General features: G+C 44.3%; 1 protein-coding gene across 1 annotated transcript in view; it reads right to left on the reverse strand.

Annotated features, from left to right (window-relative positions):
* Positions 1–15,997, reverse strand: part of AIG1 (androgen induced 1) — a 1,879,081-nt gene extending 1,863,084 nt beyond the window's left edge. The window contains exon 1 of the mRNA XM_078646963.1: positions 15,835–15,997. Within this exon, the coding sequence (XP_078503089.1) occupies positions 15,835–15,975 (141 nt within the window). The 5' untranslated portion in view covers positions 15,976–15,997. The remainder of the gene's footprint in view (positions 1–15,834) is intronic.
* Positions 15,998–20,847: the final 4,850 nt, after the last annotated feature.

The following is a 20,847-nucleotide window of genomic DNA, read 5'->3' on the forward strand; positions in this document are numbered from 1 at the left end:
GCTTCGCCTTTGCCTCAGGAGCGCAGGAGCAGCGTTTCGCATCTGACGTCACTCAGAGGGCGGAACACTGGCCACGTCAATTCACAGGGAGGAAAAAAAAAACTATGCTGTACCCTGGTCTTTAGCTTGAATATGGGTCGGTATGGCAAAATTAAAAACAAGATGTGATGCTTTTGAGTTACAACCACTCGAACACGCTGTCTGGTCAGCCTGTTTCAGCTACCTTAAAAACAAGAAAGCTCTTCTTGTGGATTTCCTCAGGACCAATTTAGATACTTAAATTGCCCAAATTCTTTTAGTCGTAATCTATTCCACAGAGCTCATTCTGCCAAATCACATTCATACAAACTAATTATCCAAACCAATCCAAGAAGACTTCTCAGTTTTAAGATCGGTATATCTTGCTAGCTACCTAAGGTGCTGGAGGGGGGCTTGCCTTGTAGTCACACATTTGTCACAGGATTGTGGCTGTAAATCCACCTAGGTACCCTTTCCAACCAATAAGGGGTGGAGAAGTTACCTAGGTGCACCGTTGGTGGACTTAAAGGAAGATCTTTTCCTGTGTGGATTTAAGGAGATCTCATTGCCTAAACTGAAGAGTTGACTGTCTCTTTATTTCTCATTGAAATTGGGAAGCTGAGTCAACCTTCAAATATAGCTACTGTGCCTCCTCGTATTGATTAAGCATTTACATCCTATGTTCAGAAGGTGCTGTCTTTGCAACATTCTCTTGGGGTAAGTTGAACTTTCGCCGTACTAGAATCCTGAGAATCTGTTTGCAGCAGGAGAAAGAGGTGAATGGAGATGCAGGTTATAGGAATACAAGTCGGGCGTAGGATAGTTGTTAGGTTCCACGTTTTCAGTTTATGAAAATAGTTTTGATGTCTTTGGTTTCTCTACTGCTAGACTGATTATGCACAGCACTGGCAGTGCCTTGGTCCTCACTCAGTTTTAGAATCTGTGTGTGGGTGTTTAGAAAAATTTATGATGAGGTGGTAGCATGTGTATGTAGAGCAGTGTGTAGTGGCATGTATACGGTGCCTGTGGTCTGTTCCACCCTTTTATTTGTAATGCTCTCTGTAGTCATCAATAAGTACTTTCTGTCTAGTTGTTGGCAAGCTGCCATTTACATTCTATGTACTGAAAGTATTGTACTTATAACATTCTATTGTGGTCAGTTGCAGGCTGGCCTTCCTGGAAACCACACCGTCCTTGTTTTCCTGTTGTGTGTGTGAGTTGCATGACATTGACATTTTACATGATCAAAAAGTTGGAAATGAATGACTGGAAGACAAAGGGGAGGAGCAGAAAGAGGTGATAGAGATGCAGTTCATGAGAATGCAAGTTAGGTGCAAGGGATGTGTGTTAGGGTCCATGTTTTCAGTTGTTGAAGTTGTTTTAATTTCTTATGTATTTCTGTTGTGTGGTTGATTATTGTAGCATGTCAGTGATGTAGTGTTAGGATCTTTGTGTGTGTGTGATTGTGAGAGTCTTCTATTTCTGTAAAAAATGGAATTATGATGTAGTCACCTGCAACCAGTACAGGTGTAGTGGGGTGTGAGGGCCATCTGTGATCTGTTCCATCCAATGACTCACTGAGCTTTCAGAAGTCACAGATTTGTACTTTGTGCTTAGCTACTGTAGAATTTGGAAAGCCCTCTGCATGGCAATGGATGTGCATCCTGCCCTGAGTGCCACACCTGCTCTGATGTCTAGATCCCGAATAATGATTGTTGGTGTCATTAGCAACAACGGAGCATGTGTGTGTACCATGACGTAGGCCTGTCTCACGGACTGGAGTCTTGTTGGACAAGGAGGGGAGCCCAAAGCTCTACCTTCATAGTGATGAAAGCCTCCTTCTTTTACCAGGAGTGAAGCTGCCGGAGGTGACAGCATGCCATGTAGTAATCAGTAGGATTAAATAGATCATTTCTAACATGTGTCACTGGAGTGAGGCCTACAGGCCCCCTCATTCAAACTTCAGCTGCTGTGTGCTTAACTCAGCCTTTTGCTCACATCGGATTGATGTGGAGTGCCGCGCAGTGCATGAGTGGTGTATCTGAGCTGGGTGTATGAGGGCCTGGCAAGCGTACAACATGGAGATAAACCAGTACCGTGCAGTGTGTGCTTGTTAAATGCATGTACTGAGTGTATGTGTGCCTGTGAGTGGCACAGTATATGAAGAATATAGTGCTGTGCAGTGTGTGCATGTTAAATGCATGTGCTGGGTGTATATGTGCTTGTGAGAAGTACAGTGCATGAAAGATACAGTAAATGTATGTGAAGTACATGTACTGGGTGTATATGTGCATGTGAATGGTACAATACATGGCAGACTATGGGTTCTGTTTTGACAGACTCGGGGCTGCAGTTTGAAACATGAAGAGGAGGTAGAGGAATCCTCCAGACAAATGTGTGTATTGCTGCATTGCTGTAAGAAGCTTGATTGGGCACAAAGGAGATAGGAGAGCTAGGATTCCCCAATCCACTTCAAAGGGTGCTCTTTGATTTAGAGAACAGTCACAAAGAAGGGGCATGGGCCTATCTCAGGAAGGGAAGGAGATGGAGCACGGCTGCAGCGCTGGGCAAACTTTTAATACACATATCAATGTGGCTGACATCCTGGTGTGAACTCTAGTCAATCCTATGGCCTGTGATAGGGCCTATTAGCTTTGGAGTCGCTCCTGCTGTGGCAAACTGCTTTCAAGAGAAAGAGAGGGCAGAGGAGTGGCCACTTCAAAAGGAAGCACACCCCCAACATAAACTTCAAAACCTACAATCCTAAATCACTTTTAGTCACTGGAAATGGACTATAAAGTAGGGAGTTTGAGATCCCAAAAATTGTCAAGCAGCCAGTCAGGTGGTGCAGGGAAGAGAAGCTCTCAAGAATTCTGTCTGTGACCAGGACTTGAGGCCAAGGCCTTCTAGTTTCCCTGCTGAGTGAGGGGACATTTCCCAAGGAATCCAAGACCATCTGCCTTGGAGCCTGGAGCACCAGCTCCTGTCTGCTTGGCGAGCCTAGTGAGCCCTGTGAGGAAGATGAAAGCATTGGAGGGTGCGTGGTCCAGCGGGGAATTTTGATGAATGGAATCCTTGAACTAAGTGTGAGGAAACAACTTCTACACCGATTTGGTTGTTGCTCGTGAGCAGGACAAAAACGGCGACATCCGTATGCCAGACAAGGGCCGTGTGTAGTGAGTCGTGGATATTTCTGTGCCGATCAGGCAAGAGCCTATGTGCAATGAGGCAGAAGTGAAGCTCCAATCCTGCAGGTGCAGGTAAGACTGAATTCAGGCCAGTCGGCCATGGGGGAACTTGCTTGCTAGATAGCACTTGGGCGCAGCAACAGTTTTGACTTTAAAATAGAGTCGGAGAAGATTCTTGAGACTCAAACTACTAGTGAGGCTTACCCTGGATGTTGGCTATCGTGAATGGGGAATAACCACTATTGCTAGAGCAAGAAAGAAGCTGGGAACAGGCAACTGCATACAAAAAATTAGAATCTCGTATTTCCCTTTGTGTGATTAGCAGTAAAATAAAGCACTTCTTTTACCCTAAAAGTGAGTATTTGGCTGAATAATCATTTATTGCTGCTACTATGTGTGCTTTGAGTTGTGAGCCTGTGTCCACCCCCTGCATACACCCCCCCCCCCCAAGGGAGCCTTGGACTGTTCAGACCACACTATTCTTAAGTGTCACGTGCTAAAGGGGTACTTGGCCCAGTTGCTCAGAATCCATAGTAGGTCGAGCCCCAGGACATCAGGAGTTAAAGGCCTCAACCCATACAGTTGAGCCTTGTAGCTCCTGCTTGCTCATGGCCCTCTCAAAGGGGTTCTGAAAGTAATTTACATTGCTTGTTCAGAAAATACACATGCAACATTTTATAGTTGTCGGATGATGCCTTATTAAGCTAGAAACCTGATCATCATTGTAGATTCTATACTAAATAAACCAGACCCTGTCACGCCATAATGGTTTCGGGAAACTTGATACTACATTTACAGAAAGACTTCTAGTTGCTTAAGCCGTCATAATTTTATTGAGAAATTAAAAAGTGGAAGTAGAGTGCATTATGAGAACCTTAGCTAAAATCATGTTATTACTATAGTCAGAGGATCTTGGAGCAGAAAAAAGAAACTATCTTGATCCATCTCCTGAAAGTTAACCCAGCTAATGTTTCGGTGATTTATTAGATCTGATTATATGGGTGTCAACTCTGCTTGTCTAACCTTAAAACTTCTGTTAACAACAAGATGAATTGCATAATAGTACAGTGCCTTATAGCTCTGATGACGGTACAAAATGGGGTGGTGATGGATGGAGCATCTGAGCCAATCAAACACTCACACCCAGTCAACAGATCTGGGTTTAATCCATCACCGTTCTTTAGTCCACTCTGCCAGCCCAGTTCAGACATGGCCATATGCAAATCAGTCTGACCCTGTGTCTCATGGGAACAGTCTAGCCCGATCTGCCAAGCCATGCCTTTCCTTGACCGGAAACAAGCTTCCTAGGACCGGTTTCTGGCATTTCAGCCGTCTTCAGCCAGGCTTGCTGGAATCCAGTGGCAAAGTGAGCAAGGGACTCACGTCTGAGCATACCATGCCAACTTATGGTGAACAAAGCGGTACAAAAGGGGGTGGTGATGGACGGAGCATCTGAACCATTCAAACACTCACACCCAGTCAACAGATCTGGGTTTAATTCATCACCGTTCTTTAGCCCACTCTGCCACCCCAGTTCAGACATGGCCATATGCAAATCAGTCTGACCCTGTGCCTCATGGGACCAGTCCAGCCCGAATTGCCAAGCCATGCCTTCCCTGGACCGGAAACAAGCTTCCTAGGACCGGTTTCTGACATTTCAGCCGTCTTCAGCCAGGCTTGCTTGAATCCAGTGGCAAAGTGAGCAAGGGACTCACGTTCTTTAGCACACTCTGCCACTGCAGAGTGGGCTAAAGAACGGTGATGGATTAAACCCAGATCTGTTGACTGGGTGTGAGTGTTTGATTGGTTCAGATGCTCCATCCATCACCACCCCCTTTTGTACCGCTTTGTTTGCCATAAGTTGGCAGGGTATGCTCAGACGTGAGTCCCTTGCTCACTTTGCCACTGGATTCAAGCAAGCCTGGCTGAAGTTGGCTGAAATGTCAGAAACCGGTCCTAGGAAGCTTGTTTCCGGTCCAGGGAAGGCATGGCTTGGCAGTTCGGGCTGGACTGTTCCCATGAGGCACAGGGTCAGACTGATTTGCATATCAATCAATCAATCAGTACATTTGTAGAGCGCTCTACTCACCCGCGAGGGTCTCAAGGCGCTGAGGGAGAGGGGGGCCGCTACTGCTCGAATAGCCAGGTCTTGAGGTGTTTTCTGAAGGTGAGATGGTCCTGGGTCAGTCGTAGGTGAGCGGGGAGGGAGTTCCATGTCTTGGCGGCTAGGTAGGAGAATGATCGTCCTCCGGCGGTGGCTATGCGGATCCGTGGGATGGTTGCGAGGGCGAGGCTGGCGGAGCGGAGTTGGCGGGTGGGAGAGTAGAACGAGAGGCGGTTGTTGAGGTATTCGGGGCCCATGTCGTGGAGTGCTTTGTGGGTGAGGAGTTTGAATGTGACCCTCTTGCTAACGGGAGCCAGTGCAGGTTTTTCAGGTGGGCCGAAATGTGGCTGTGGCGAGGGACGTCGAGGATGAGTCGAGCGGAGGCGTTCTGTATTCGCTGAAGTAGTTTCTGAAGTTTGGCTGTGGTTCCTGCGTAGAGGGAGTTCCCGTAGTCCAGTCGGCTGGTGACGAGGGCCTGTGTGACCGTCTTTCTGGTTTCTGTGGGGATCCACCGGAAGATCTTTCGGAGCATGCGCAGGGTGTTGAAGTAGGAGGATGAGATGGCGTTGACTTGTTTGGTCATCGTGAGCGAGGAGTCCAGGATGAATCCCAGGTTGCGTGCGTGGTCCGTGGATGACGTTGCAGTGCCCAGCGCAGTGGGCCACCAGGAGTCGTCCCAGGCGGATGTGGATTGTCCGAGGATGAGGACCTTCGTTTTGCCTGAGTTCAGTTTCAGCCGGCTGAGTTTCATCCATTCGGCGACTTCCTTCATTCCTTCCTGGAGGTTGGTTTTGGCGGTGGTTGGGTCTTTGGTGAGGGAGAGTATCAGCTGGGTGTCGTCGGCGTAGGAGATGATGTTGAGGTTGTGTTTGCGTGCGATGGTGGCGAGGGGGCTCATGTAGATATTGAAGAGGGTTGGGCTGAGCGAGGAGCCTTGGGGTACGCCGCAGATGATCTTGGTGGCCGCGGAACGGCAGGAGGCGGACTCTCTGGGTTCTGTTGGAGCGGAATGAGGTGATCCAGTCCAGTGCTTTTCCTTGGATCCCAGTGTTGTATAGGCGGGTTGTTAGGGTGTGGTGGCAGACGGTACCAAAGGCGGCTGAGAGGTCTAGGAGGATGAGGGCGGTTGTCTCCCCGTTGTCCATCAGGGTCCTGATGTCGTCGGTAGCTGCGATCAGGGCTGTCTCGGTGCAGTGGTTGGCTCGAAATCCGGACTGGGATGGGTAGAGCGAGTTGTTTGCCTCGAGGAATGCAGTCAGCTGTTTGTTGACGGTCTTCTCGATGACTTTAGCCGGGAAGGGAAGAAGAGAGATGGGGCAGAAGTTCTTGAGGTCCTTAGGATCCGCTGTGGGTTTTTTCAGAAGGGCATTGATCTCTGCCTGCTTCCAGCTCTCTGGGAAGGTGGCTGATGCGAAGGAGTTGTTTATGACGTTCCGGAGGTGGGGTGCGATGATGGCGTCTGCTTTGTTGTAGATGTGGTGGGGGCATGGATCGGAGGGAGAACCGGAGTGGATGGTGTTCATAACGTGGATGGTGTCTTCTATGCTGATGGGGGTCCAGTCGCTTAGGGTGGTGGTGGGGGTCGTTGGTTTGACGTCCGGTGGCGGTGTCTGGGTGTCAAAGCTGTTGTGTATGTCTGCGATCTTGCGGTAGAAGAACGTGTCGAGGCACTTGCAGAGGTCTTGTGATGGTGTGATGTCGTTGTTGCTGGCGTTGGGGTTGGAGAGCTCTCTTACGATGCTGAAAAGTTCCTTGCTGTTGCGGGTGTTGTTGTCTAGCCGTTCTTTGAATGATATCCTTTTGGTGGTGCGGATCAGCTGGTGGTGTTCGCGAGTGGCGTTCTGGAGGGCTGTCATATTTTCTGTCGTCCGTTCGTGGCGGCAGGTTTTTCCGAGTGTGCATATGGCCATGTCCGAACTGGGGTGGCAGAGTGGGCTAAAGAACGGTGATGGATTAAACCCAGATCTGTTGACTGGGTGTGAGTGTTTGATTGGTTCAGATGCTCCGTCCATCACCACCCCCTTTTGTACTGCTTTGTTTGCCATAAGTTGGCAGGGTATGCTCAGACGTGAGTCCTTTGCTCACTTTGCCACTGGATTCAAGCAAGCCTGACTGAAGATGGCTGAAATGCCAGAAACGGGTCCTAGGAAGCTTGTTTCCGTTCCAGGAAAGGCATGGCTTGGCAGTTCGGGCTGGACTGTTTCCATGAGACACAGGGTCAGACTGATTTGCATATGACCATGTCTGAACTGGGGTGGCAGAGTGGGCTAAAGAACGGTGATGGATTAAACCCAGATCTGTTGACTGGGTGTGAGTGTTTGATTGGTTCAGATGCCCCGTCCATCACCACCCCCTTTTGTACCGCTTTGTTCGCCATAAATTGGCAGGGTATGCTCAGACGTGAGTCCTTTGCTCACTTTGCCACTGGATTCAAGCAAGCCTGGTTGAAGACGGCTGAAATGCCAGAAACCGGTCCAAGGAAGCTTGTTTCCGGTCCAGGAAAGGCATGGCTTGGCAGTTCGGGCTGGACTGTTCCCATGAGGCACAGGGTCAGACTGATTTGCATATGGCCATGTCTGAACTGGGGTGGCAGAGTGGGCTAAAGAACGGTGATGGATTAAACCCAGATCTGTTGACTGGGTGTGAGTTTTTGATTGGTTCAGATGCTCCGTCCATCACCACCCCCTTTTGTACCGCTTTGTTCGCCATAAGTTGGCAGGGTATGCTCAGACGTGAGTCCCTTGCTCACTTTGCCACTGGATTCAAGCAAGCCTGGCTGAAGACGGTTGAAATGCCAGAAACCGGTCCTAGGAAGCTTGTTTCCGGTCCAGGACAGGCATGGCTTGGCAGTTCGGGCTGGACTGTTCCCATGAGGCACAGGGTCAGACTGATTTGCATATGGCCATGTCTGAACTGGGGTGGCAGAGTGGGCTAAAGAACGGTGATTCCAGAACAAGGCGGAATCTGGATTCCAGACCTAGCGACCTATTTTCAAGCATCCCAGCTCCGTTTTTTAGTGGAATGGGTCAGATGGGAATCAGGGAAACACTGGTTGTTTCAGGATCAGGCGGTAGCCGGACGGACTCTGCAGGAAATCCCCTTCATGAGACGAGAACATAGGCCTCCCAATCTCTATGCATCCCTCATCACACGGGATCCCCTAGAGATTTGGGACCGAGTGGGGATTAGTCAGGAGTTCACCACCCACCCTTCAGATCTGTTGACTGTGTGTGAGTGTTTGATTGGTTCAGATGCTCCGTCCATCACCACCCCCTTTTGTACCGCTTTATAGCTCTGATGAGGCAACGGAGTGCTTCCACTGGTTGAGAAAGTGGCTATTAAATATATTGTGCATTGTTGGTAGAATGTGCATTCACAGTATGGATTGTGTAGAAAGTGGTTTGATGTTGTGTTTAGGTTTAGAGGGGTATCACAAACATATCCCATGGAAGGCTGTAACTGCACTTATGCATAGAATAAAGTAAGTTATGAGTACAATGACAAACAGTATTGACAAATTCCCATATGTATGGTTTCGCATAAGAATTGTTCTTGAGAAATAAGTGGCCTTTGCTGGAGTAGAATTGATCTTTCTTGCATTCGTTTCTAGGGCTCCATCCCCAGGATTTCAGGTTCTGTCTAAATCTGAGGGTACACGACCACATAAAGCCCGTCTTGAAAGTACTACATTGGCTGCAAGTAGCTGACAGGATTAGGTATAAAGTGCGCCGGCTCAAAAGTCTTCTGTGGGAAAGGACTAAGACAACTACAAAATGTCACAGCCCATTAAGGGTCCCGTGCTCTACATCTACAACTTAATCAGCCAAGGAGTGTTAAATCAGATCTAACATGGAGCCAAAACTATGGTTCAGGGTTCTAGACTATGGAAAGTGTTTTATCCAAATCTTAGGGCAGATCCCATCTAGACTGTATACAACTCGCTTAAAATTGAGCTTTTTTACTCAGGGACAGGAATTGAAGAATATCGATAAGCAGGCCAACGTATGCCTGCTTCTCAATGCACAGACTATCTTGCACTTAGAGCACATGGAAGAAAATGAAAAACAGTGAGCACCATTCTAAAGAAACACTTATTAAACAAATAGTTCATAAATAAGTGCCTGGAGTACAGCGAAAGATGTATTCTTACAGCTATAAAACATTTGTATTAGACCTCAGCTTGTCAATAGAGCAGGATGCAGACTTTTTCTGTTCTACCTCTTCGGTTTCTAGTGACACAATAGTATCAGTAGCAAAATAAACTCCAAGAGTCCTAATACAGTGAAAACTAATCAGCTAGCTTGTACTTAAATGAATGACAAGTAATGCTTTGTGGTTTAGGATGACCAAATAAAATGGAAAAAAATACAACTATCAGATACATAGATATAAAAAATATTTGCCAAACAAAATGTTGATTGTGTTTTGTTAGGGTGTATCTTTTTTTGTCAGATATTTGCAAATCCAATATATGTCTAATATGAATAGCAGGGCAGGACATCTTCTGATCTCACCAACGTAAAAATACCCTGCAGAACGTTGATGGCTGACCCTTTGGAGATGTCAGCAGTGACGTTGACTTTGCGCAAGCTTGAAGGAGTATCTGTGACAACGAGGAACATTCTTTCCTAGTAATCAAGCCAAATATTCATTGGCATAATGTGAATGATGATATAGGTTACCCCCAAGATCTAAATTGTGCTGTCTCTGTTAGAGGTTGCTATACTGATATGGGTGATATCAACAATATCAGATGATCCTAAAGCCAATTCCATCTTTCTGACAACGGGAATGCTAAAACTATCCTTGAGATTAGGATTTACTCATGTAAACATTGAGGAATAATGCCCTGAAAAAATAATGACCTTTTCTTCGACTTTTTCCTAAGTACCCAATATATCATAGGATCACCTACAAAATATTGTAAGAGGGTTATAACATGTTTTAAGGTATACCACAGTAATTTCACGTAACTGCGCGTGATGCTCAATTTAGAAAACTTCAAAAAGCGCTACAGATACATACCGCTTTCTAAAGCAGACGGCAATGGTTAATCTAATGTAAGGAATCGGTTTCTCCTTCTTGGCATAATTATACTTTGAAGAGTTCTCTGCCATGTCAAATATATAATTTCCCACTAACTAGTGTAACAATTTAAATACCTGTAAGTTCTTCTTGGCAGTGTAGTGACACACAAAGTGCTCGGGCATCAATACCAACAGTGGTGTGAGCCAAGGTATTCTGTCTGGTCCAAGATCCCACACGAGCCACAGGCTATAATAAATGTTGCTTAGAATTCCTCCATTAAATTTAAAGCTGCCTTGCTCTGTCGTTTTTTGAGCCCTTGTATAGCAAAGTTGGAATGAGGCATTTTCTCTATCTCTAGTAATGTGTAAGTACTGTGTTCCCTTATGTCGCCAGACTAAAAGTAGCAAATGACAAAGTCCACCATTTCTCAAAAATATAGTTTCATCATGGGTGATGCCAGTGCAGGTGTCCCTCGCTCCCACCCACCTATGACCACATGCCAGTTCAAATGATCAGATGGCTATGGACCATGTATAACAATTCCAAATCTACCTTTGCTGATGAGATTACCAACACCCCTGGCTTGGGATGGATTTCGGTCAATGAAGCGAGCACCTAAAGACTGGAAACTGTTACACTTGTTTCTGAGCAACTACTGCGCAGAAACGACTTTAAGTCACCAACAAATCCTGGTAGAGAGACACAAACCCTGTTTCAATTCCATTTAGTCGCGCAAACCCAGGCTATGCCGTTTAAAATTATTAGACCCAAAGAATTTGCACCAAAAGATACAATCCATTACCACATTTGCCGAATGAGGGGTAAACTAACTGAAAAGAACATTTGCCTTTTGGCAATGCTGTAATGCAACGGGTAGCAATAAAAGTATTGTATTTAACAAATGCTTTCACAGCTTTCCACTTCAATGTCATTCTTGCTGTGACCATACAAATTGTAGCGAAAACTGTACAATTTAAACTTACAAAAAAGATACCATTCATAAGGCTTAATGCATAAATATGAGGCAATGGGCAACATACAGTGGATGCAAGTGAAATTGAAGCAGGTAACTTCAAGTTCGAGCGCGCCGCATTTGCCGAAACGGCGTATATCAAAAGTTCATCAATAATTTCACATTTAAATCCTTTTATTTTGTACTCAAATTATTTCCTCAGTTGTGCTTGTTACAGGGTAGACCGTGGAAAGTGACAGTGCTTCTACACGGCAGCTGTGTTAAAAACTTCTTGCTGTCGCATGCTTGTACTTTCAAACAAATCTTTAGTGATTCTGCTGGTTCCCAATGCATTTCGGGCTTATAATGTAGCCCTTCTTCAGGGGAATCACTAGAAATTTAAACAAACATCACTGTTACATATAAGCATATCCCAACTATTTTGTACACATAGCCTTATTACCTATAACTATACACATTTTCCAATAGACATTTTCCCTCTATGCGCTTAAAAAAGCGCGAAAACCTTTAACCAAAATCATCTGGATGTTATCCTGTTTAAATGCTGCTGCAAGTATGGTTAATTCAGTTATTTCATACCTTCAAACGAGGTCCGAGCGGCCTTTAGTTTCTAAAAATGAGTTCTTACGCTACTTTCCAACATACTCATCATTAATAGGTGTTCCTCGGGACTCCGCCCTGTTATTTTTGACCAATGAAACGGTAGATGGAAACACCCTTATACTACGGGTCCCATAATGCCGTGTATACAACCCCAATTAACCCTCCGCTTTTTTCAAAACGTATGCAACATTATAATCATACTATAACCTTGGTTTAAAGATAGTGCATTCGTGTGCCCCGCCCTCCCTAGATGGTGTAATACATGTCAATCAGAACGTTATAAATAGAAATACACATAGAAGTAAGTCTGTAATAAGATATGGCAACATTATGGCAGTTCGAAAGTATCCATGAGTTGGGTTTAGTAGATGGGTAATGGTTCTTTCTGTAGGTTTTGTCCTCGGTAATCTTGGGTGCAACTTGATTTAGGACAAGGATATGAAAACAACGTGCGAGGTCAAGTGCACTCCTATTTGCTGTAACTCTTTATCAGTTTAATCCATGTTTATAATGTTTGGCGTGCGCTCGATAGCGGTCTGTCCTGTGAAATTATTGATGAACTTTTGATATACGCCGTTTCGGCAAATGCGGCGCGCTCGAACTTGAAGTTACCTGCTTCAATTTCACTTGCATCTATTCACCATGTGGTTTCAGGACAGACCGCTATCGAGCGCACGCCAAACATTATAAACATGGATTAAACTGATAAAGAGTTACAGCAAATAGGAGTGCACTTGACCTCGCACGTTGTCAACATACAGTGGAAGCATGTTTAGGAAAAAATATGCAAAGGGGACATTTTAGCAAGCATTTGTGGATGCAAGGAGGTTATAAGTATCTCAAAATTTACCAAAATTACCTATTGTAGTCATATTTCTGGTGCAGCAACCTCCAAGGCTAACAACACACTGTCCCTTGCTGTCTCGGCTTGAACATTATGTGAGGGAGTATAGGCTCTCGTGAGAGGTTCATGCTACCTTGTGCTGCTATCTGGCATCTTGTTAAGCACTTATTTTCTACACAGAGTTTGAGAAACATATAAGCAGGATCAATTGAATGTGTACTTCAGGAGGAAATTATGCGTTTTTTTTTTATTTTTGTCTGGACAGTTAATATATAAAGAAAGGATTTGTATCTTATATAACATTTCAGAAACGTATCTGAATGTATTCGATTGGTTTGTTCAGTATTTAATATGAAAGTAATTGCTTCTTTTGTAAAAAAAGAATTTCACTTAAGGGAGGGTCAACGTGGAACCAGAGAGGCTGTGTGACAGTGTTTTGCTACCATCCAGATGTGAGAGTAAGGGGGGGTGATCTTAGTTCCCCATTGCTTGTTAGAATGTGGTATCGTTGTTGCTGTCTAGACTGAACCCATGTAAGAGAGTTTTAGACGTATTGCCAATAGTAAAGGAAATGTCAATGGCAATTCAAAGAGCACTGATATGAAAAAAATCATAAAATGGTTAAATTGTATGAAAACACAATGTACGCAGGTATTACCAACCAGCTTACACGAAGACTGCAGACTGTCCAAAACACAGAAGCCATACTAGTCTTCAACACCCTACGCCAATCCCACATCCCACCACACCTTAGGGAGCTACACTGGTTCCCAATACACAAGCATGCACACTTTAAACACCTCACCCACACCTAGAAACCTCTCCACAACACTGGCCCTGCCTACCAGAGCAGCCACATTACCTTCCACCAACCTTCCAGACTCCTCCGCTCTGCCGGTCTCTCACTAATGCACACCTCATGCATACACAAAAGCAGAACAGCGGTCCAACACCTTCTTATATCTCACCCCTAAAGCCTCGAAGGACCTCACGCAACACATCAGAGCCTCCTCCTCTCTTGACTTTCGCAAGTTGATGACCTGGCTTTACGAGTAAGCCCCCAAGACTGGCCTCACACCCCTGCTACAGAGCGCCTAGATACCCTGAGTGATTTGCGCATTATAAAAACGGCGATAACATAACACAGAACATAAAACATGACATACCCAAAGTGAATTGTACTCATTTCTTTTTTTTAAATTATTATAAAAAGATGGATCATTTAAATCTAACTTCACTGCCAACTATTTTGAGAAATATATTCACTTAAATTCCCAGTGACATTTTCTACTGGGAAGGTTACTTGTATAAGAGGTATAGGCCCTTTATGTATAATACATTCTATTACAACATATTAAATATTTGATCCACTACATGGACCTAGCCACTACATCACAAGGTAAGTTTAGATAACTCGATGTGGAGGCAAGAACAGCAGGTATGCACTCACTGTAACCGCGCAGCTGTAGGTGATGTGCTAGATGCGCTATTATTATAGGTTGATACTGTCGAATTTTATAGCATACAACTGTACAAAAAATGTCTAGGGTGTGTTCTAAACAGGTTCCTTATAAATTACACACAACTGATAACATTCCCGGTGCAAAATTGCTGGTCTAGAGACATGGATTAATGCCCCTGTGACAATGTGTCAAAACAGTCTACTCTACATTGCACACTTTTTTGTAAATATTTTACCCTGCCAAGAAAGAGATTCTTGTTTCCACTCTTAAAACATTGGGGTTTAAGACATTGTAGGACCGCTTTGATGAAACTACAAATGTTAGAAGATTAATGAACTATGCACCTTGTCTCATCATTTTTAAAGTCTGTAATCAAATTCAGGAAAACTATGAATTAACTGTATATAATATGTAAATATCATCTAGACGCTTCCTTTTATGATGTTTTTAATGCATTTTTATAGAATTATTGTGCTTTTATGATTGCTTTTTATCAGAATCGAATAAAGCTGTTTTTGACTTTTTGACTTAGACTTTGATAACCTGATTTTAGAAGAGACAGAGGTCAGGGGAGCGGCGAGGTTTTGGAAAAAATTGATGCATGAACTACTCCCAATTTAGGGAGAAGCTTGGTGGGGGATGCAACCTCAAGAATCATTTAATTTTCTATATGCATGTTGTTGTGACAAGCTTTACACAGACTATATTTGGTGTCCGAATGTCACTTGATTAAACGGTTATGTCAATCTCACAGTTTACGAAGTTAATGAATAGACGTGGATGCATGCTGTGCACAAACGTATTTTGTACAGTTGATATTAGCAGAAGAAAAAAACAAGAAAAAGTTGTTCATTCGGCCTTCAGTTTTTTTGTAACAAATTATGAATAGCATCTATTAAAAGAGGATATGCTACCGAATGCAGGCACCAAATGTAACGATGGCTGCGCCAATCTGATATAACACACTACATCAGATATACAATTAGCTACGATAGGGCAGATTTTCAGACGCCCTTCAATACTCATGCGTAACTGCAGTTTATGACGCTTTGGTTGACTTCTGATACACTGAAGACCATGCAGGAATAAATATGACATCCTCTCTCTGCCACTTCGTCTGTTGGTTTAAGAACTAGGAAGATGTTGGTGAATTATTAATGTCTTTAAGCGTAAAATAATGAATAGCCCAGATATGTAAACGGAGTGGCAAAACGTGTCCCTTTTGCATGTTGGAAAACAGGGCAATAGAAACGGAAAGAGAATACATTTAGAAACTATTAAAATATCCCGATGAGAGCTGACACGGCACGGGAGAGCGTCTTGCTACAAAAATTGCCGGACAGAATAAATGAATTACTAATGCAAATAAATGACTGGTGTTTTTATTCCTGGAACACGTGGCAACCCCACTCACAACAGAAAAGTGAGCAGAAGAAGGACTTTAGCAGACATTACAGTGCCGCGTGCAGTGTTATTTGTGTAGACATTTGGCACCATCATAAACGGCTGTGCCTTCTGCTTTAGGTCCAAGGAGTAGTTTCAGTGTGTGGAACATTCTGGTTATGTGCACATGGGGAGAACGTCAGAACCGGAGGAGGGCAGCAGCATCTTACCAGGTTTATGAAGGTGAGAAACTTCCAGCTGCCGCCGTAGGTCTGGTGAGCCGGCATCTCAATGGCCTTGTAATTGCACAAGGTAGAGAAGTAGGAGAGCAGTATTGCCAGTCTCAGAATCTGGGACGGGATGAGCGCCATGTTTGTGGGGGGCCAGAAGCGTGCTGACGCCTGACGTGCCTGGCTGTCTAGAGGGGGGACAGCAGAGAGGCGGATGGACAGTGAGGTAGAGTGGCGGTGCGCTTGCGTGCGTGCCTGCGTTCGTAAAGTGTGCGTCAAGACGCGCAAGGGATCCCGTGCAAGACCAGTGGTGGCTCGACGTCTTCTGTCGCTCAGCGGATGTTGGAGGATGGCGTTTCCATGGCAACGGAAGTGGTCCAGATTGCCGAGAGCATCCTTGAGCGTCAGTCAGCCCGGTTAATGGCACCCTTGTAACGGGAGATTGCAGTGAAGAGAAGCCGCCCGCTGAGGAGGGTGGAGCGGGGGGTTTAAGGAGGGTCTAGAAGACGTACTTTGGCTGCGCAGCGGCAGTGCGATTAACGTCTTCTAATAGGGATGCCTGGAAGTGTTTTGAGAATGGTGTGTATTAATGAAATGCAGAGGAGTAACAATGGAATGTGTGATTCGGTACCGTCAATTGAGGCGGATACAGCGGCAGAGGGTACGCCACAGAACGCAGGAGCCAGACACGAACACGTAGACAGAACAATATCTCAAAATGAAAACGTACTTGAGCTAGATTCACGCGCTGGCGTGTCTAAGGAGTAGAGGCACTTTCCAGACCCTACCAAACCTACCCTATGACTAAAAATCTTTCATCACACGCGGACTACGCTCCGAGTTGTATTTGCGAATGTTCCTCATAAATATTCAGTTTCTCAATTTCTTTCATATTGCAAAGCATGCAGAGGATTTAACTACTATTCTTAAAGTTTCGGACTTCAGCACTAAACAGGGGCGCAACTAGACCCGGACTTTGGGGAGGGGGTGGGGGAATACATTCCCATGAGGATGGACACGCATTTCGAGAAATGGGGTCGGAGCTAACCTCATAGCCATTATATGAGGAAAAAGAAGTGACAACGTGTGCAGATTAAACATACTGGACAAACCTGATAGTTTAACAAACATTTTTTTTGTAGATTTGACACTGTTTCTAGACTTCAACTCCCTACAAGTCCAGAAAAGTGCTCCTGACCCATTATTGGTTGACGGTACAGTTTTAATTTACCCAATGAGATGAGAGATTCATGGGTAATTCTATACTTATGTACAAGTATCAAAATATTAGACTTAGTATCAGTGCTTAGTTTGAGCTGGTAGTTGCAGGTGGAGCCCACTGACACTCATTTTCAGGGTTCCACACACATTTTTCCTAATCATACTTTGTTACAGAACAAAACAGGTAAAACGCAAACGTGAATCAGGAGAAAGATGGCAAAATTGTGACCAAGGAAGAAAGCAAAGATGAAAAATAACCTGCAAGATTGAAATAAAAGCTTAGGGAGTGCCCGGTGGTGGATGACAGTGGCACGCAGTAGACTCATGTCTAGGCAGGGTTGGTATTCGGCTCCCATGACATTTGAAATTGCAGGGTACAGGCTCTTAAGCAAGACTTTGGGCCCCAGCATTGATTATTTTACAAAATAAGGATAGCTCAGTAGGTTGCCACACATTACGTTGGGGTGTGCCACTGGTAAGTCACACATTCATTTCCACAAATACCTTTTTTTCTTTGTGAGTTAATTGTGTGCAATTGAGCAGTTCCCAGGCTGCTATTGACGAGCTGGCAAAAATAGTTGGCAAGTCGGGAGCATTATGGGCAGAGGTGCCTGCCTCGATGGTAGAGGTCCCGGTAGAATACAGATGTAATGTTATTTGTTTAGGAAGATCGGTCCAATTCCCGGTAGAGATGAAAAGAATCAAAGGCAAGGAAGAGGTCAAGGATAGGCATTCTGGGTATCCACTTGAATCCATGCAGTGTTTAAATCATCCAATGTGGACATCAGTGCTGCTTTTGTGCCACAGCCACAGCCATACCAGTATCAGTTTTGGTAATCTGAAAGAAGGTTACTTTCTTAGATAAATGTAGATATTAGTCTTGAAGCCGATCTTTCAATCTTTTTGGCTAGAAATAATTGGCTATTTACCAGACGATAGAAGGAGTTTTTATTTGAAGGCTTCTTTTTAGGGAGTTGTTTTGGGAATAGACCATTAGACAAGGAATTGTTGATATTTCTGGCTGGATTGACTGCAAAGCTGTTAATACCAATAGTCTTGCATATATGAACAGGACATTGGTCTACCAGTGATTGTGCTGGCCTATAAGCTTTTGCAGCCTTGATGAAGTCCTGTGTGGTCATGATTCTAAAGGTAACTGTGGTTGTTTTCATGATTTGTTTTCTAGTAAATGACACAGCACTGCTTGAATTGTGATTGAGCAACGGAGAGGGAAGCAAATGTCTAAAATTATTTGGAGCGTTGGAAGGAAAGCAGGTGTGCCAGGCACACAGCAAGGGCAAGTGGCAAGGCCTTTGACTGTGCTGCAAAGGCATCAGGATGTCCTAAGTTACTGCCATTTCAGGTATGTTGGTTGGAGTACCGTTTTTCCAATGAATTCTTATTGTTGGTCTGTTTTTGCTACCTTGAGGCCCATCATTAACTCTCCCTGTTCAGGGCATCTATCTCATGTTAAGGTCTCTTGACCACTGTCTACTCTTCCGGCCACAGGCCAGCTTTCCAGGTCAAAGGGCAGGTTACTCTGAAGCAAGGCAGGCATCAGGTCTTATGGTGTTCATAGCTTCAGTCAGGTATTACTGCTTGCTAATGCTGGTTCTTCAGAAAAAAAGAAAATTAAGCATCCATGTTTCTCACCATAAAAAGGTTGAGCAGTAGCTATTCCTGTAGGTGTTTGCTGTACAGACATGGGCAATTATTGGAAAGAATATATGTATAGTTCAATGTTTACACACTGAAGCACAAATATGCATCAGTTTATTATCTATGCAATGACACATTTAATGGGGTCCACTAATCATGTATGGAGTGAACAAACCATAAGTGATCCCATATTAATTTAGGACAAATATAATGTTGCATGAATATGCTCTGCTAGAAATAATACATATTCTGATAAGACAACTGTGCTCTACCTAGCTCCTTGTAGTCACTGTCATCCGCTTACTGAGATTTCAATTAATCACAGGCAGGATGGGCGTAGAGAGGGAGTATGCAATATTGTTGCCAATAATTGAAAACAGCGAGATACTGAATAAAGCAGAGTGCAATAAAACCACTGTACTACTTCTGGACAATGACTAAGCCTCTGCAATCATTGACATAACTAACTCCATGCATCAGTCTGAATAGTGAAGATACTTGTATAGTGTTGTGATTCACTTATTGTTTTCTAAAACACATTAGTAAACAGATGTGTTTCAGAACTTCTGAGATTCAGAGTTTTATTTTTTAGGTCTGGATGCTCATCGCAGCAGCCACTTGACCATATGTGATCAGCAGAAAAAAATCTTTAAGAAGCACACGTAGGAGAGGGGCTTTGTCAACGTCCACATGTTGGTTAACAAGAGTACAATATTTGATTGGGCAGAAGGAGTGTGCTGCCATTGATAGGCCATGCTTATCGTACTCATGTTAGATCCTGAGAGGAGTTCAGTCACCCAAAAAAAACATAGTAGTGTGGCAGTCTGCAATGGGAAGACTTCTTTACTATGTCGTAGTATTATTGGCTAACAATATTCTTAAAGCATCATGACATGTCCACTGTGTGCATTACTTCAATGTGGATCATGTTTGTATTGATAGGCTACTCCCATCGGCCAGTAGAGGTTTCCATCAAAGATGTTCCGTCATCCACACTAATGCTACAAAGGCATCTGTGCAGGTTTTTCTTCTCCATTTATGTTTGTACTATGAAGTATAAACAGTTGGTTCTGCCCTTCCTATCCCAGTACTCTGAAGGACATTCCTGTTGCTGCAGCTGCAACATACCTCATGCTGAGCCTTTCTGCGACATCAATGCACTCTCTCAGTTTTCTCTCCAACTGCAGCCGCCTGCACATGTCCAGCTCCCAGAATTCATGGGAGCCGGATTCACAGTTATTGGGATAGCCCGGACCACATGGCCCACTTTTGGCTATACATTGGGAAAAATTACAGATAAGTTAGGAGAGCGAAAGGCATAGCCACATTTTTAAATGTAAGCAATGTCCATTTTATGATTGGACAATGCTTTTATTTCATTACGAAATCCTCTATTGTCCTTTCTGCAGAGACAGTGCACACTCAACTCTTAAACTGTCCCCTCTACACCCTGCAAATTCTGCTCATTAGTGCAGACTAAAGATCTGTGCGAGTGGTGGAGTGTGATACTTTCCCCAAATTCCAGCAAACAAAACAAGTTAACAGATGTCTTGTAGGTGGTTTAAGGGTGAGTGCACTTGTCCTCTGAGATTTTTTTTAAACATTTGGGGTCAAATTTTCTAACACTCCGCGGACCCTTATAGGGTATTCATAAAATATTACAGTACTTTCGTGGTGCACCAGGGAAGCATGGCGTTTCCTAGGAGTAGAGCCCTTTTTTTTTTTTCAAAAGTCATGTCAGAAATTACTTCCACCATTTTTCATGGGTGAGTTCCATATGCGAAAGAGTTCATACAATATGACAGTGCCAGAAATTTACCATGGATACTTTAGCTATAGTCATGGGTAGTCATGGTTACCTGTAACAATTCCCTCTGGCACGCAGGGGTGAGCATTTTGCCTTTACAACCCCACCCCCTGTAAAATGAGTACAGGAAATCTTATGACAAGAATTGCTTGAAATTTCAGTTTCAACATTTTGCTATGGATCCACCCCTTATGCTAAGAATTACGTCCATCATGTCCAGGTCTTTGGCCACGTTTGGTGGTGCATGCTTTGTGTCCCCGCCACTGGGTATGACTGGGCTAGCGGGTTTCTCAATTACACAGCTCGAGTCCCCACAGCCAATAATG

The sequence above is a fragment of the Lissotriton helveticus genome, chromosome 6 (assembly GCF_964261635.1).
Source record: "Lissotriton helveticus chromosome 6, aLisHel1.1, whole genome shotgun sequence".
Classification (NCBI taxonomy): domain Eukaryota; kingdom Metazoa; phylum Chordata; class Amphibia; order Caudata; family Salamandridae; genus Lissotriton; species Lissotriton helveticus.